The following is a 15,730-nucleotide window of genomic DNA, read 5'->3' on the forward strand; positions in this document are numbered from 1 at the left end:
GATCACAGGGAATACAGGGACATATCTGGTGATCAAGATACATCTGGAGTAAATATTAGACTAAATGAGGACAGAGGTAAAACGGGAGAGGAATAGGGTATGAGAAGGAGGAAAGCAATAGGAGGATCAAGACATGATCTTACCTGTGGTACTCATTGTATAGTACATAGGCGATGGGGAGAACACCTGGGAGGCAAAGTCCTCAAAGGTCATGACTTCACGATGGTTCTGGATGATAGCCTCAAGATACAGTGCCCGCTCCTCATAGCTTAGTGTGAATTAAGGAATCACTGTATGTCAGCTCAGCAATAAACATAAAAAAATCAAAAGCAGCACAAAATGTACAGTAATAGATAAACTATTATTACATCAATTATAGAACAGAATTATAGAGCATTATATAGAGAATTATATACACAACTATAGAGCAGAAAAAACACTTTGGAGTTCCACTTGGCTCAATTCTTGGACCATTTTACTTTCCACATATAAGAATAGAAATGCCTAGAGATAATTTCAGATATACACAGGACCAAAGAGGTGTTAAATTCCTTGTGCTATAGGTAGGGGATTTCCCACAGATTTAAATCAGTATTTAAAGCAACACCAAAGAACTTTTCCTCTGTCGCACGCACGCTATTTGTTTATCCAGCAAGGGCTTTGCAAATAACGATGTCCATAGACAAGGTAGAATATGTTGCATGATTTTATGAAAGTACGATGTATTGCGACATCATGCAAGTCAAATTTGTTTGTAGTTTCGTATGTCTCATTCCATCGAACTACAAACCCGCTAACCGACCTGGCAAACTTACATAGTGCGGTTTATAGCCGATAGAGGGCCGCGAAGCAAATGCAGAAGTGCCGATCACCCTGTTACGAGTTGATGAACCAGGGAAACAATTTTGGAATTTTGGAAACATTATTTTAAGGTACAAAAAACTCTTTGGTGTTGCTTTAAAAGACAGGCAATAACAACTCATAAAAGGATCCATCAATCATACACAAGGTGGTCTGTATTATTTGATATAATACAGAGAAAATAATACCACAACAACTACCAGGTCAACAAATACTATTTCAGTTATGGCAAGCACAGTATAAAACCCCCAATGATTTTCATAGTCAGTTCCAGTCTCAACAAACACATTTTAAAACATATCTCCACTCAATGTAAAACTATTTAGAGTGTAGAATATTTTGGCATTCCTTTGTGGATGTGTGTAGACACATGCAGAGAGTGTGAAAGTGAAAGACTTCTGCCGCAGGCAATCCATTTCAGGCTTGAACTCCTGATGACTGTGTTGTCTAATGAATAGCCTGCCAGGGCGCTCCAGAGTGGAGCCGCACGCCCTGCTGCTGAAATTCTAAAGGGACCTACTGATGCCATTCCTGCCTCATTATGGAAACTGCTTATGCTGCATGGTGCTAGCTGTTGCCAAGGCCCCACTACTCCACCATGGCCGAGCTGTCAGATCCACAGTTCCTGTCTGGTTGACAAAGCGTGTGTGTGTGTGTGTGTGTGTGTGTGTGTGTAGCGTGCGGCCACGTGCCGGCGCAGCAGGGGCTGAGGGCAGCCGTGACAAATTGTTGAAAGGGTCTGTCTCAGCCCAGCACTGACAAGCACCTGAGCCTGAGGCCTGGACACAGGGAGGGGAGCAATCTGCTTCCCTCCATTTCTGCCTCCATCAACATGCACATAGAGGAGGGGAGGGAGGGATGGAGGGAGAGATGGAAGAGGGGGAGGGAGAGTGAAGTGGAGAGAGAGAGAGAGAGAGAGAGAGAGAGAATATGGAGGAGGCTATCAAATCCTGAATGACAGGAAAGGGACAATAACATGATGAACACTTTGCTGTTTGAATTTAAAAGTCAACAGGTGGGCACACCAGCACACAGGATAACCACACACTAGTGTATGTGAAAGTCAATAGGAACAGCTATTCTTATGCGATGTTTTTCATCATTATTTTATCTAGTCATTTAGAAGCTTTTCCCTGATTGAAATCCAAGAGAGAACATTCACACATTTGCAACTATGGCAATCTAGGATTAAATTACACTGAGTAATTAGCTTTGGCTAACCATAAAGTGAGAATCCATGCCTTCATACATCAACAAATGAATCAACTTCACTTTATAATGGTGACAAACCGAGTGAGGAATTACACAAGAACAAAAACAGAGAGGGAGGAAGAAAAAGTCTAGCGAAACGGGCAACACCCAGAATCACACTGGGTCAACAGAGCCATATGGCTCTCCATTATCGGAGATGCAGATGACTGCAGCGTGGCCTGTTATTGAGATTCTTAGAGCAAATATTGACTCCAGCTGGGGCTTCCAATGCCCTCCGAGAGAGGGAGAGAGAGAGAGAGGAGAGAGAGAGAGAGAGAGAGAGAGAGAGAGAGAGAGAGAGAGAGAGAGAGAGGGATGGAGATAACAGCCATTTTCCTGTGAGAGAGAGATATACAAAGGAAAAAAAACAGGATTGAACAGAGGCAAACAACTAGAAATAAATGAATCCTGATCACTCCCTTTGGCCCACCAAATGATGAATAAATGCACAGTTCAGTCCCTGTAATGCATCTGCCTGATTTGTTCCTCTTGCCCATCCTCACAACCGTGTGTGTATGTGTGTATGTGTGTATGTGTGTGTGTGTGTGTGTGTGTGTGTGTGTGTGTGTCCGACCCTGTTTGTCTTTAATCGCAGCACATACTGGGTACAGCATGTTCCACTTGACAAATGCAAATGGCACACAGGTTACTGCGGACTGAGCGTGGTAATTCAATCTACGGACTAGACACACTAAAGAAGGTGACGCATCGCATGGCACATTCCACTGACCTAAGCACAGCATCCATACACACAACTTTATTGTGTGTCTTATGTTGCTACTAGCCACACTGGACCAACGTCAAGTCCAAACCTGACCCAGCTATATTAGGTAGCGATCAGTACCTAGACTTACAAGGAAGTCAGGAGTGAATAGTCTTATGTTTAATAGAACGTTGTGTTAGACCAGGCGATATCTATGGTATGGGAATGTATAGATTCTCAAAGCTATTTAATCTATGTGACATACAGCATGGGGACGAAAACTTCAACTGCTAATATTGTAGTTAACTTCCCCATTTATTCTCTTTTTCTTTTGAGTGAGTCACTCTATATGGGAAGTCCAGGATGACCTGACACCCTGACAGAAGGTGCGAATAAGTTTGGGGTTTCCCAGTTATCCAGTAAGCTCCGTCAACCTTGAACCATCTGTGGGCAACAGCCAAATGAAGCATGCGAGAAGGGATTTTCCTGGGAAGCATCTTCACACACTCAATCATAAACCACATGTCTCTATGAGTGACCATGTGCATACAATTCTTTAACAGGAAATATTGCAGACCGCTCCCAGCAAAATAACTTCTAGGTCGTATGAAAAGACTGGAAAATGCAACAGCACAGAACGTCTTTAAACCCTGAACAGATTTAACAACAACAGCGGGACGGAAAAAAAAACAACAACACCCTGCTATGTAAAATAATGTGATGACCTCGCTGAAAACAGAGGTCAGCGCCTGGCAAGATGGGAAAAGAGAAGGAAGAAAGGAACCATAATGACCCCGTTATGGAGGAGTGAGAAAAGGAGAGAGAAAAAAAGAGATGACTTAAATCCACTTAATGACGAAAGTGACTTCTAAGCATTTTGAAGAGCAAGGGGTTTAACAGATAATGGGCCTCTTCCTCTCCTCTCAACCCTCCTCCCTTCCTCCACACCTCCATCCCTCTTCATCCCCCTCTCCTTGCCTTCCCCTTTCGGCCACCCCAGGGTGCACCAGGTGACAAAGGGAATGAATTACCGCTCAGATAAAGCAGGGCCCTTGGGGACAGCAATGACTCATTGTGAATGCTGGGGACTGGCTTAGCAGACGCTGTCCTGTGCCTTACGCACATAAGGTGAGACGTCCACTCCAGAAGCACATTAAGCAAGACCAACGGGCTACCAGCCAACCTCAGAGTCATTGCACAACCTCTATGGAGCCAGTTATAAGGGGAAAAGGGACAAAAATGATTTGCATGTATGTATGTATGTATGTATGTATGTGTATGTGTGTGTGTGTGTGTGTGTGTGTGTGTGTGTGTGTGTGTGTGTGTGTGTGTGTGTGTGTGTGTGTGCTTGAGTGAGGTGTCAGTGTGTGTGGGAAGGCATAGGACAGCGGGACTGTGTGCATGTCACTCGTCCAGATGGTAGGGATGGCCAGTGCAGCCAGTGGGGAATTGTGTGTGTGTGTGTGTGTGTGTGCAAATGTGTGTGTGTGTGTGTGTGTGTGTGTGTGTGTGGAGGGGGAGGGGTCAGCCACTCTGACGCATCAAAGCCAAGGTCAGGGGGCAACCGTGGCCATGTTCAAGGTGAGCGGGGGACCGAGGGCCAGAGGGTGGAGGGTCGGGGTGAGCGGGTGGAGTGGTGTGGCGTATAGGGGGTCTCAGATGGCCCCTTATTAACAGTCTGCTCAGGCCGGGCGCATCCTAGGGGACCCCTTCTGAACTGTCCCTCCACACTTCCCTTTGTGTCCACTCACACTCACACACAAAAACACACAAACAAAGGAACCTCTCAGGGGGCTGAGCGAAGCACTGGACTGCACAGATTCACAGCGTCCACAATGCGCCTGTGTCTATGATTAAGACATATATCTAAAACAATTACATCATATAGTCCTATAGTCACTAGCGCTTAGCAGAAGAAAAAAAACCTAAACACACACACACACACACACACACACACACACACACACACACACATACACACATACACACACACACACAAATCACATAGAGAAAAATGAAGGCTTATTCTCAACTGATTTGAAGCCGTGGAAATGCTATTCATACCACATGCATATAAAGATGACCAGAGAGCCCCTCACTGCATTTGGGAGGTTTGGCGTCTACGAGAGGAGAGGCGAGAGAGTAAGGTGTTGAGGAGGAGAGGGGGGGTGGGGGGTAAGAAGGGAGATGGAAATGCGTTTTTAAAAGCCAACCAGGCAGCAGGGGCCAGGATTACGCCAAGCCCCAGGTCAATTAGCCGAGGCGGGGACCATCACACCACGAAGGCGGCCTGTCCAAGCCTTCAGGGTCATCCGGCCTCCCAGCAGCGAGAGGTCCGGCACCACTGAGGCGTCGCGAGACATTATCAAGTCACTAACGCCAGACCTACACAGCAGCGTGTCTGTTTCTGAACCTCAACCACTTTTCTGGACAGCTTTGAGAAAAAAAAGGGAGTCAAAGAGTCTGATGAGGGAAGAGGAAATGTTTTTTTTAAATGAAGATGCTTCCCAATGGGGGTTAAGTTAGTTCCCCCACCCCTCACTTTCCCCCTGTCTTGTTACTCCTTTTGCCTCAAGAGTGGCTGAAGTTGATGTGGAGAGTCTCTGAAATGTGCTTGACCTCCTCTCAAGCTCAGGAGTGTCAGTCATTAACCTCTACCAATCAGCTTGACCTTGGCAGAGAGGAGGGTGGAGCAAGAGGTAATTTGTGTGATTTCGGTGGGAAAAAAAGGCTTTTGGGGTGCAGGCGGAATGGGCATACCGCGCGTGTCTGGCTCGCCTGAATGGAATGTTCTGGCCAGCCGTAATGAGAGCCACAACGTCCTTCTAATGAATCTCACTCCTTTAGCGGCTTTTAATGAGGCACCGACAGCGAGAGAGCCGCAAGTCATGGGCAGACAGTGCCACCTCCGCGATGGGGCCAGGCTAGAGACGCCGCTGTGACCCGCACACATAACGGCAGCTACAACACCTCACTATTGCCATGTTGGATCCTTGATGGGAAGGGGGGAAAAAAACCTTAATGCATGAGCACTGGCTCGAGCAGGTGGAGATGACACTTCAGACATTGTGCCACACAAGAGGACAGGACAGTGTGTGTGTGTGTGTGTGTGTGTGTGTGTGTGTGTGTGTGTGTGTGTGTGTTTGGGGGGGGGGGGGGGGGGGCACCGGAAGGAGAGAAAGAGGAATAGGAGAGAGAGGAGGAGGAGAGGAAGGACAGCTGGGAGAGGGGAGGGACGTACGTGAGGAGTGTCAACAGTCACAGCCCGTGTGAGACGGCGGGGCTGCCGGCATCAGCCCGGAGGTTGGCAGGTGTTGATTGGAGAACTTCTGGGCGTCTGGCTACCTGTTGTCGCAGTGGCGGCCTGAGGCGCGAAGCCCGTCCCAGCGGAAGGATCGGGGAGGAGGTGTGAGGTGATTATGGAGGGAAAAAAGAATGGAGAGAGACAGAGACAGCGACAGAGAGTGAGAGAGGTGGAATAAGAGAATAAAAGAGAAGAGAGAGGCAGCAGAAGACATGGTGTGTGGAAATGAAGGAATACAGTCTAGGAGAGCAAATAAAAAGGAGAGAGAGAGAGAGAGAGAGAGAGAGAGAGAGAGAGAGAGAGAGAGAGAGAGAGAGAGAGAGAGATAGAGAGAGAGAGAGAGAGAGAGGGAGGGATGGAGATAACAGCCATTTTCCTGTGCTGGGCGAGTGGAACAATGCACCTGCCCGGTCCCAGCTGACTGAGCGCGCCCATGTGCCGCAGCCTCGGCCCCTTAAGACTCATTAGGTCTCATGTTCTCCGATCGAACGGATGATTGCGGAGATGACGAGCGAGACGGAGCTAACTAATAGAGTGGAGGTGGACGCACACGCAGTGGAGGAGACGGACGGGCTGAAATCAGCAAAACACTGTCCGCGCTCGGCCCTCCAGCTCGCAAGAGCAGGAGGAGGAGGAGGAGGGAGGGGGAGGGGAGAGCAGGAGAGGAGGAGAGGAGGAGGAGAGGCTCTTTACTATAACAGCAGGCCTCATTAGGCTCAAGAGTGGGAAAGTCTGTGGAGAGGCAGGTGGGGAGATGATGGAGGTGGGGGAACAGAGTGGGGGTGGCAGGGTGGGTGGGGGTATGTAAGAACAGGTTAATTGAACCTCGGGGAAAAAGGGCTGGATATGGAGACGCCAGTCTCACCTCTCATCCATCCCCTTTGGGGAGGGGTGCAGACGTGCCGACAGCTAGCGACGAGAGTGACATCACACCCGCGTCCGGATTCCCACAAAGGACGGGCAGACCAGTCCTGTCATCGCCGTTGGAAGGTGATTTGTGAAAACACTAAATCACGCATGTGTCGTTACCACGATCGCGCACCCACAAAAGCCTGAGACCAAATATTGATCGGGTGCATGGTGACAAAGGCTAGGGCTTGTTCGCACATTTTCAACAACTTTAAGGGCGACAGGTTTCGTAACTTCTGTTGGCCCCGCTGTTGCATTACTTCGGGTCATGACACCCAGCCACTCAGTTGAGTGCTAAGGTCAAAAGAGTTCGAGCTCCACTTCCCGATGACTCCACTTAGTGATATATATATCGCCAAGTCATCCTCTTCGATCCATGTGCAGCATTAAGATGCCATCTTCTTTTATATCCACTGCCTATCATTGCGCACCTCTTTCCAAATGGTCCAAATACAGGTTTGCAATGTCTAAAATGTTTTAGGGACAATTCACATAGAAATTTGGCTCGATCAAACCAGTAGATATGATCCCAATGTAATGTATTGTATGACTATTCTGCTGTAGCAAAGTGAAATTCTTGCAGCTTGTAGCAAAGTAAAAGGCCAAGCTGGGATTCTTCAGTGAATAAGGTAGAATTGGGATCACACCATGGTCATATATATGAGTAAAGGAGAGGACATTTATGGGAAATATAGGTGAACAGAATAAAAAGAACACTTCAGTGAGAATAATGTTTGGTATTTTATAGGCTATAGGAAGGACAAGCTATATTATTATACTGGACGTGCTATTTGCATGTAAATGCAACAATGTCTGAACCATAGATATATATAAGGTCTGAACAATCTCTTGTATTTTACTGCTGAAGGATCCAACTAGAGCACCTAGTGATTTTTTGAAAGAAGGGAATTCTATGACAAGCATCTGTTGCTATGGCAGGGGAGTAAACACACACCGGCTGGGATGTCTGCATTGTTATAGCGGCAGACGAGGCGCAGGACACAAAAGCTATCAGTGCCTGCAATACAGACAGAGGTCAACCACGTTCAAGTGGCTCTTGCATCAATTTATCACATTTTCTGAGCTTATGTCCACATGAAGACCAATGCCTAAGTAAGCTTGCAAGAGAAACTAATCGAGCCACACAGTCTGCCAACATTTCAAAGTACACAAAGTATACTTTTTGCATACTACTGCATGTCCTACCACTATGATTCAAAAGAAAACAAATAATCGGTAGTTATCTTCATTGCTGAGGGGGTCCTAAAACATTCTGACTTTCAACTTTCACCAAAAAACAGCTCCATAGCTCTCCTCCTTCAGTGCTATGCCCCCTTGAATGTTTAGAGATAATTAAATATTAACAACTCTGATTTAGTCTGCCTGATATGTTAATGACGATCTGTGGAATGTGCTCAGAAATGTCCGCCACACGCCAAATTCGCCTCTCTGTCACACACTCTCCGTTTCACACTCCTCACAGAGGGGCATGCGAGTGAACAGCCCGAGCAAAAATGTCAGTCGCCTCAGTTTGGCCTGGTGGTCTTTAAAGCATGCGAGGAATGGAGTGACTTGGCAACGGCAAGGCTAGCAATACGATTCACAGCTTGGCTTTTGCTTAGGGTCATGTCTACATAGTTGTTATACCGTATTTAGGATGGGATGAAGAGTGTGTAGTGTGTATTTTTTACTAATGCATATTTATTGGAGGGAACTGATGCATGTTCCATAATTGGCTCAGGTTCTATATAACAATGTCTTTCCAAATGGATTTCCACCAACTTCTGAGGAATATATTTCTGAGGAAAAAAGGAGGTGTACAAATGCAATGCTCTTGCAGTTGCATGTGTATTTGTCACCGTTTCACTCACCAGCTCTTCTGTTAAATCGAGAAACAAAGATTTGGCTAAGGAGGGAAGACCAAGCCTACTTGATGAGCAGAAAGGAGGAGGTGTCCTAAGATGTGTGTGTGTGTGTGTGTGTATGTGTGTGTGTGTGTGTGTGTTCGGGGGAGGGGGTGGTGGTGTTAAACTTCTGTGTGTGCACAAACCTTTATTCCCCCTTTTTCTCTTCTCCTTCTAAAATGTAATCCTCGCCTCCAGCTAGACTGTGCAGTCAAGCGCACTATTACACAGCAACAATTAGAAAGGGGATGAAGCCTGGCACCTGGTCCTCCTGCATACTGGGAGCCTTCAGTGGCAGCTGACTGTAAACCCACACCCCCCACCAAAACACACACAGACACACAGAGACACACACACACACACACACATACACACAAACACCCCCCTCGCCAAAACCCCCCATCCCCACCAGGTGGTCCTCCTTCAATAACATTAGCTAGTCACTTCAGGGTTAATCAGAAGTCCGTCTTGGCCCCCAATCCGCCTGCATGGAGCCTATTCAGGCACCCACAGACAGTGTGCCTTTTATGGGCGCATGAGACAATGCAGCCTCCGGCTCGTCCCAGCAAAGGCAGATCTCGGGAGAAGAGCAGAAGAAGAACAGAAGAGAAGAAAGAGATGGAAAGAGGGGAAAAAAGAAGAAGGGAGATAATTCAACTATATTTGCCGGGTCCCTCCCTCGGAAAAGGCCTGGTTAGTGTTTCTGAGGGGCCGGGCCTCTTGTGGAGCCGACGGACAGGCGGGCAGGCGGGTGCAGGGCCACCGGGTAATAATGGGGGCTTTTCTGTTTTCTGGGGACACAAACCAGATGGAGGACAGAGAGTGTGCGAGTTGAGTGAAGTGGCGCAGCATCTCCACAGACATTGTGAAAGTCGGGGAAAGTGGGAGACTGGCAGCATTTTAGGAGGAGGGGGAGGAAGAGGACAAAAACAAGAGGGTGTAGCTCCATACAGTAGCAGAGAAAAAAAAACATAAAGCCTCTCCTCTAGTTTCTATCCCTGACTCTGAAATCCAAGCATGAATAAGCTTCATCTAAATGACAATAGCTATAGATTTGCTACCCCCCCCCCCCCCCAAAAAAAAAACCAATTACCAATTAGCAGCTACATGTATGTATGCATACAGCAGCCAATGAAGATGTGTGTACAACATGCTAATGAAAAGCTAGGCTAGGTGCTTTTGCTTCATGGCCAAACATCCTCCGTCTGCTGTCCAGGAAAGACAAGACAGAAGGAGAAGAGCGTTGCTACGGAAGATAAAATTACGCCATAGAGAAAGGACCATTGAGGAGGAGAGTGGGGCTACCGCTGGAAGAGTGAGGCAGAGGTCTGACCACAACAAAAAATAATGTGTGGCTGAATATCAACTGGCGTTCAGTGAAGAAAGTCATGGAACTTCAAAAAATCAGAAGGAAAAAAAAAAAAACGCAAGTGATTGGATGCCAAGTGATCGGAATATCAGGTTTTAGACATGAATTAGGATTAAAGATATTGTAAACAATTACAAAAACAAAGAAAAAAAAAGCAAAACCCCAAAAGTAAATTTCCTCTCTGTGTTTGTGTGAATTGGACTTAAAGTTTGTTTTTCACGCAATTCTCTTCCCAGTCCAAAGAGGTCTGACGGGACTCGCCTTGGACAGTCCCATCACACGCACCGTTGCTTCTCCGCTGTGACCAAAGTGAGGTCTGGCACTCCAGAACGCCAAGCCGTCCTATTACCACATCAAAGGGCGGCAACCTCTGAGAAGGAGTGCTGGGCGCAAGCAAAACAACAACACGCTGGACAAATAAAAGAATCACGATGCACACTTTTATGTTGGCATTGTACATTTTTTTTCTTTTCTTTCTTTCTTTTTTTTTGATCCCGCTTGTTTTTTTTGTTTGTCCATCGACGCTGAAAATTCCATTTTGCGCTTAAGATGCAAATGCCCCCGCCACAAGGGTATCCTGTGGCCCTGGACACAATCAAGCGCGGGCCGTCGAGGAGTCGGTGTTGCCTTTGAACTGTTAAGAGTGGCATTTTAATGCGCAACTTATAAATAATCAACTAATTCCTCTTCAGTTGCTAATTGAATGACGGAAGGTGGGAGGAGGAACAAAAAAGGACAGAAGACGCGCTTCTGGTCTGAATGGCCACAGTGACCTTCTCCACCAGTGACCTGTGATGCCAAAAAAGGAACTGGGAGGAAGATTATCAAGCTTTGGAAAGAGGTGCACAATGGTGTTTTAAGCCCCCAACGTCGTCTTCCAGGCAGCGCTGCATGGAAGGCACTACGGTTTGGCAAGGGTTAGGGTTAGGGTTAGGTGCCTTGAAGTCGACGGTCGCAGCGCTGCCTTGAAGTCGACGGTGGGGGCTTAAAACACCATCGAGCGAAAGAGGTACCTTGAAGGAGGTATCGGATAGGTATATGTATATAGGTGTAGCTGTACGGATTATATGGCATTTTTCATGTGTGGAGGTCCATTGTACACTGCTTAAAAACATAATGACAGATTGCTCGAGGTATTATATTCTAAAATACAAATCCAGATATCACAAACACACTTCACCCAGGAACACTCAGAGCACACACAACAAAAGCAAAGGAAATAAAACAACTTAATTGTTGGCTTACAATAGGTACCGACTGCAGCAACAGTACCACTGGAGCCACTAAAATTCAAGTTTTTTTCTAGATATCACGGCCTCTCTCTCTCCTACACACACACACAAACACACACACACACACACACACACACACACACACACACTGACAGAGAGAAAACATACAAACACATTCCCATAGTCAGAGTGCCAGGGCTTGCCAGGATCCCTCATTAACACTCCCCCTTAAGCTGCCATGAACAAAAGACGCCAAAGCGAAGTAAGAGGTGGGGGGGGGGGGGCTTGGGGGGTGCACAAAAGTACCCACAGAACTAATCAATGAGAACACAGCCATTGTGGGAGCCAAACAAGAACAACATCCATTTGGATAACCTGAGAGGGGGAACAGCTTTTACCACAGAGCAGGCAGCCTGTCTGTGGTAAAAGCTGAGAGGAGGAGGGAGGGAGGGAGAGTTCATTAATTAAACAGGGCTGGGGGGAGCAGATGGAAGGGGCTAGCCGGATGCTAATAAGCTCCAGCCGACAGGCTGCGTTTCGCTGCGCGGGCTCTCGCACTCAACCCACACGCACATCAATCACAATTAACGCCGGGCCAGCCCCCACGCCTCGATGCCTCTCTCTCCCTTTCTCCCTCTCTACGAGCGGCCAGTCAGTCAGGCAGTCTCACAATGGAGGGCCTCATGCTTGCTCACTCACTCACTCAGCAGGAGGAGGACCCCAACTTGCACGGACACTCCCAACTTCACTCGTGTTTATTTTTCTTCCATTTTTTTTTCCACTCCTGAAGGCTACCCCCACCCCCGCCTTCAAAGCCTGTCTGACTGAATCCGAGTAGTGACACACATCACATTCTTTTTTTTTTTACACAACTACACTCATTACTTGTTTGTGGCTGATGTGGATGCCAGAGAAATGTGAACGAGACCTGTCATAATTGTAAATGTGTTTTTGTTTTGTTGTCTTTGTCTTTATGTTTCTTCATGCTAAAGACACTGGGTTTTGAGAGCATCTGTCAGTGTGCAGGCTCATACAGGCAGACGCAGCGCCGCTTCCTGCGTCAGGTTCACGGTTAGCGGCAGATTAAATACCGCTGACTTGCCCCCGTGTGTTTCACTCCTGAGCGAGTCCTAATGAAAGTGGTAACCTTACCCCGAGTCCTCACACGTCCCCTCGTATTCAGCCCACCCCTCTCAAACAGAAAGAAAAAAAAGAGAGAGAGGGAGGGGTGCCAGGGTGGGAGGAGGGGAATCCCGCTGAGATCTGGCAACCGCTCACCCATTCACTCCCAAGCCAGAAAATGGACAGATGTCAGGCATGAATGCTTGAGGGAGATTTTTTTTCTTTCTTTTTTTGTGTGAAAGCAGGAGAAAAGAAAAGAAAAAAAGGGGGTGGGGTTCAAGTTTAAAGATGCAGACGCAGCACAGAGGAAACTCTTCCAGTTCTGTTTCACTCTGCATATTCTAATATGTAAAACATATAAATAAAAAAATAAAAAAAATAAAAAAATAATGTTGATGTAGTAGGGAAGCATTAAGGGTACTGTATGGGTATAAGGGTTTTGGCTAAATACAGAAGAGCTAAATCTTGGGAGGTTTCATTAGAAATTGCTAAAGGGAGAAAACAGTGGGACTAGGGAGACTGCCGACATCAACATTCTAATACCCACAGAAGAGCAATCAAATGTTTTTTTGCCTCCAATAAAAGAATCATAATGGATTAATAAAAGCAATTTCCCATATAACTACCTGACTGAATGGAGAGACACACACACACACACACACACACACACTCAACCCACACACATGTACACAAAACAAATTTGCAAGTACGCACACACACACGCGCACACACACACACACACACACACACACACACACACACACACAAACACACACAAACACACTGGCACACCTGTTTTTCAAATTAGCCTTTTCTGTTGTCACTCTACTCCTTCACACACTCTCTCACTACCTGTGCATCAATGATGGTGTTTACCTCATTGGGGGTTGCCACTTGTGTGTACGTATGTGTGTGTGTGTGTTTGCATATGTGTGTGTATATGTGTGTGTGTTTCTGTGCATGGATGGTGCCTTTTATTAGAGGCATCACGGAGAGAGAAGAGAGCAGAGAGAGGAAAGAGGGAATGTTTGGGGAGGCAAGGGGGGGCAGATGTAGGGTTGAGGGAGAGCGAGAGAGAGAGAGAAAGAGAAGAGAGAGAGAGAGAGAGAGAGAGAGAGAGAGAGAGAAGGGGGGGAGAGAAGCGAGTAATGCTATGAGTCATCCTGCATTAGTGAGGAGAGCAGAGGGTTGAGTGGGGGGGGCCTGTGCATTTCAGATGAAGCAGCAGCAGTAGCGAGACGCCATATGCCATATGGGCCAGCCTAACCCCTTCAGAGGCAGGGGCCAGGACCACACCTGACAGACCAGAGAGAGAGAGAGAGAGAGAGAGAGAGAGAGAGAGAGAGGGAGAAAACAAGGGAGAGAGATGGAGAGAGAAAGAGAGAAAAAGAAAGAGAGAGAGGTAGAGAGGAGAGAGACAGAAAGAGCGAGAGCAAAAGACAGAGAGAATGATAGAGAGAAAGACAGAGAGAAAGAAAGAGGGAGGGAGAGAGAGAGTGAAATGTTTGTTTGTGTGTGTTTCTGAGAAAAGGAGAGATGGAGAAAAAAAGGAAAACAGGAAATATTTTGTGCACATGGCTGAGAGAAAAGAGAAAAGAGAGAAAAGAGGGAGTGAGAGAGACTAAGTGAGAGAGAGAGAGAGAGAAGGGGGGGGCAGTGATATGAACACATTGGCCAATGCCTGGAGCCTCTGTGAACAGCTGGTGGCTGGGGGGCCACGGCCGAGCAGAGGAGCCGAGGCGGCAGTATGCTACAGTGGTGATGGGATTAGAGTGGCCACAGTGAGATGGGGGGAGCATGTGTGTGTGTGTGTGTGAGTGTGTGTGTGTGTGTGTGTATGTGTGTGTGTGTGTATGTGTGTGTGTGTGTGTGTGTGTGTGTGTGTGTGTGTGTGTGTGTGAGTGTGTGAGTGTGTATGTGTGTGTGTATGTGTGTGTGTGTGTGTGCATGTGTGTGTGTGTGTGTGTGTGTGTGTGTGTGTGCATGTGAGTGTGTGTGTGTGTGTGTGTGTGTGTGCATGTGAGTGTGTGTGTGTGTGTGCATGTGAGTGTGTGTGTGTGAGTGTGTGTGTGAGTGTTACTACTCGCTCTTCCCTTAATAAAAATTCCCTGGGACTCCACATTGGTGGCCAGGTCTCCGGGCACATGCAGTGCTCGGCTGTGTCAGAAAGCAAAACTGTACTGAACTACACTGGCACAACAAGCACACTGGCACAACAAGCACAGTCACAGAGGGCACCCTGGCACAGCGGGTTTGCTGCCGTGTGGAGCTCTTCCTTGCAGAGCTGAGGCTGTATGACTGACTTTACTACTAGCCTTACTGACGCCACTTTCAAATGTTTCATTTAAAAAAGGAGGCAAGTGTTTTGTCAAGCTGACGGAATTACTTCAGATTGGAGATGCTGGGTAAAGCAGATGGAATTACTCCAGATTGGGGATGCTGGGTAAAGCAGACGGAATTACTCCAGAATGGGGATGCTGGGTAAAGCAGACGGAATTACTCCAGAATGGGGATGCTGGGTAAAGCAGATGGAATTACTCCAGATTGGGGATGCTGGGTAAAGCAGATGGAATTACTCCAGATTGGGGATGCTGGGTAAAGCAGATGGAATTACTCGATTGGAGATGCTGGGTAAAGCAGATGGAATTACTCCAGATTGGGGATGCTGGGTAAAGTAGACGGATGCTTTCTCACTCGGAGAGTTTCCAAACAGAAAGCACTTTTATGCAACTAAGGACTGATGACTAATTGTAGATGGAGCAAATAGAGGCGAGCAGAAGGCTCGTTGAGTTCCTGTGAGTTCGCCCACCAGTGAGCAGCGAGGGCTCCACGACGCTTCTGCAAGCTTTCAGAGGAAGGAAGTCCGCTAATTAGCCACGCGCCCGCAAACACGTCTCTCCTCGGTCACTTGGCTCAGAGGATGAGCCGAGAGAGAGAGAGTGAGAAAGAGAGAGAGAGAGAGAGTGAGATAAAGAGAGAGTGAGAGTGGAGGGCTGGGGCCGGCAGAGGACACAGACACAAACCAGCCCACCGCAGCCCAGTGCGCAATGGCGTCAATGTGAGCTAATGACGACT

General features: G+C 47.3%; 1 protein-coding gene across 7 annotated transcripts in view; it reads right to left on the reverse strand.

Annotated features, from left to right (window-relative positions):
• The window catches only part of ralgapa2 (Ral GTPase activating protein catalytic subunit alpha 2), a 111,221-nt gene that overhangs the window by 8,681 nt on the left and 86,810 nt on the right, over positions 1-15,730 (reverse strand). For all 7 annotated transcript variants that reach the window (XM_042071420.1, XM_042071421.1, XM_042071427.1 and 4 more), the window contains one exon: positions 144-268. In XM_042071420.1, coding sequence (XP_041927354.1) covers positions 144-268 — 125 coding nt within the window. The remainder of the gene's footprint in view (positions 1-143; positions 269-15,730) is intronic.

The sequence above is a fragment of the Alosa sapidissima genome, chromosome 19 (genome assembly GCF_018492685.1).
Source record: "Alosa sapidissima isolate fAloSap1 chromosome 19, fAloSap1.pri, whole genome shotgun sequence".
Lineage (NCBI taxonomy): Eukaryota > Metazoa > Chordata > Actinopteri > Clupeiformes > Clupeidae > Alosa > Alosa sapidissima.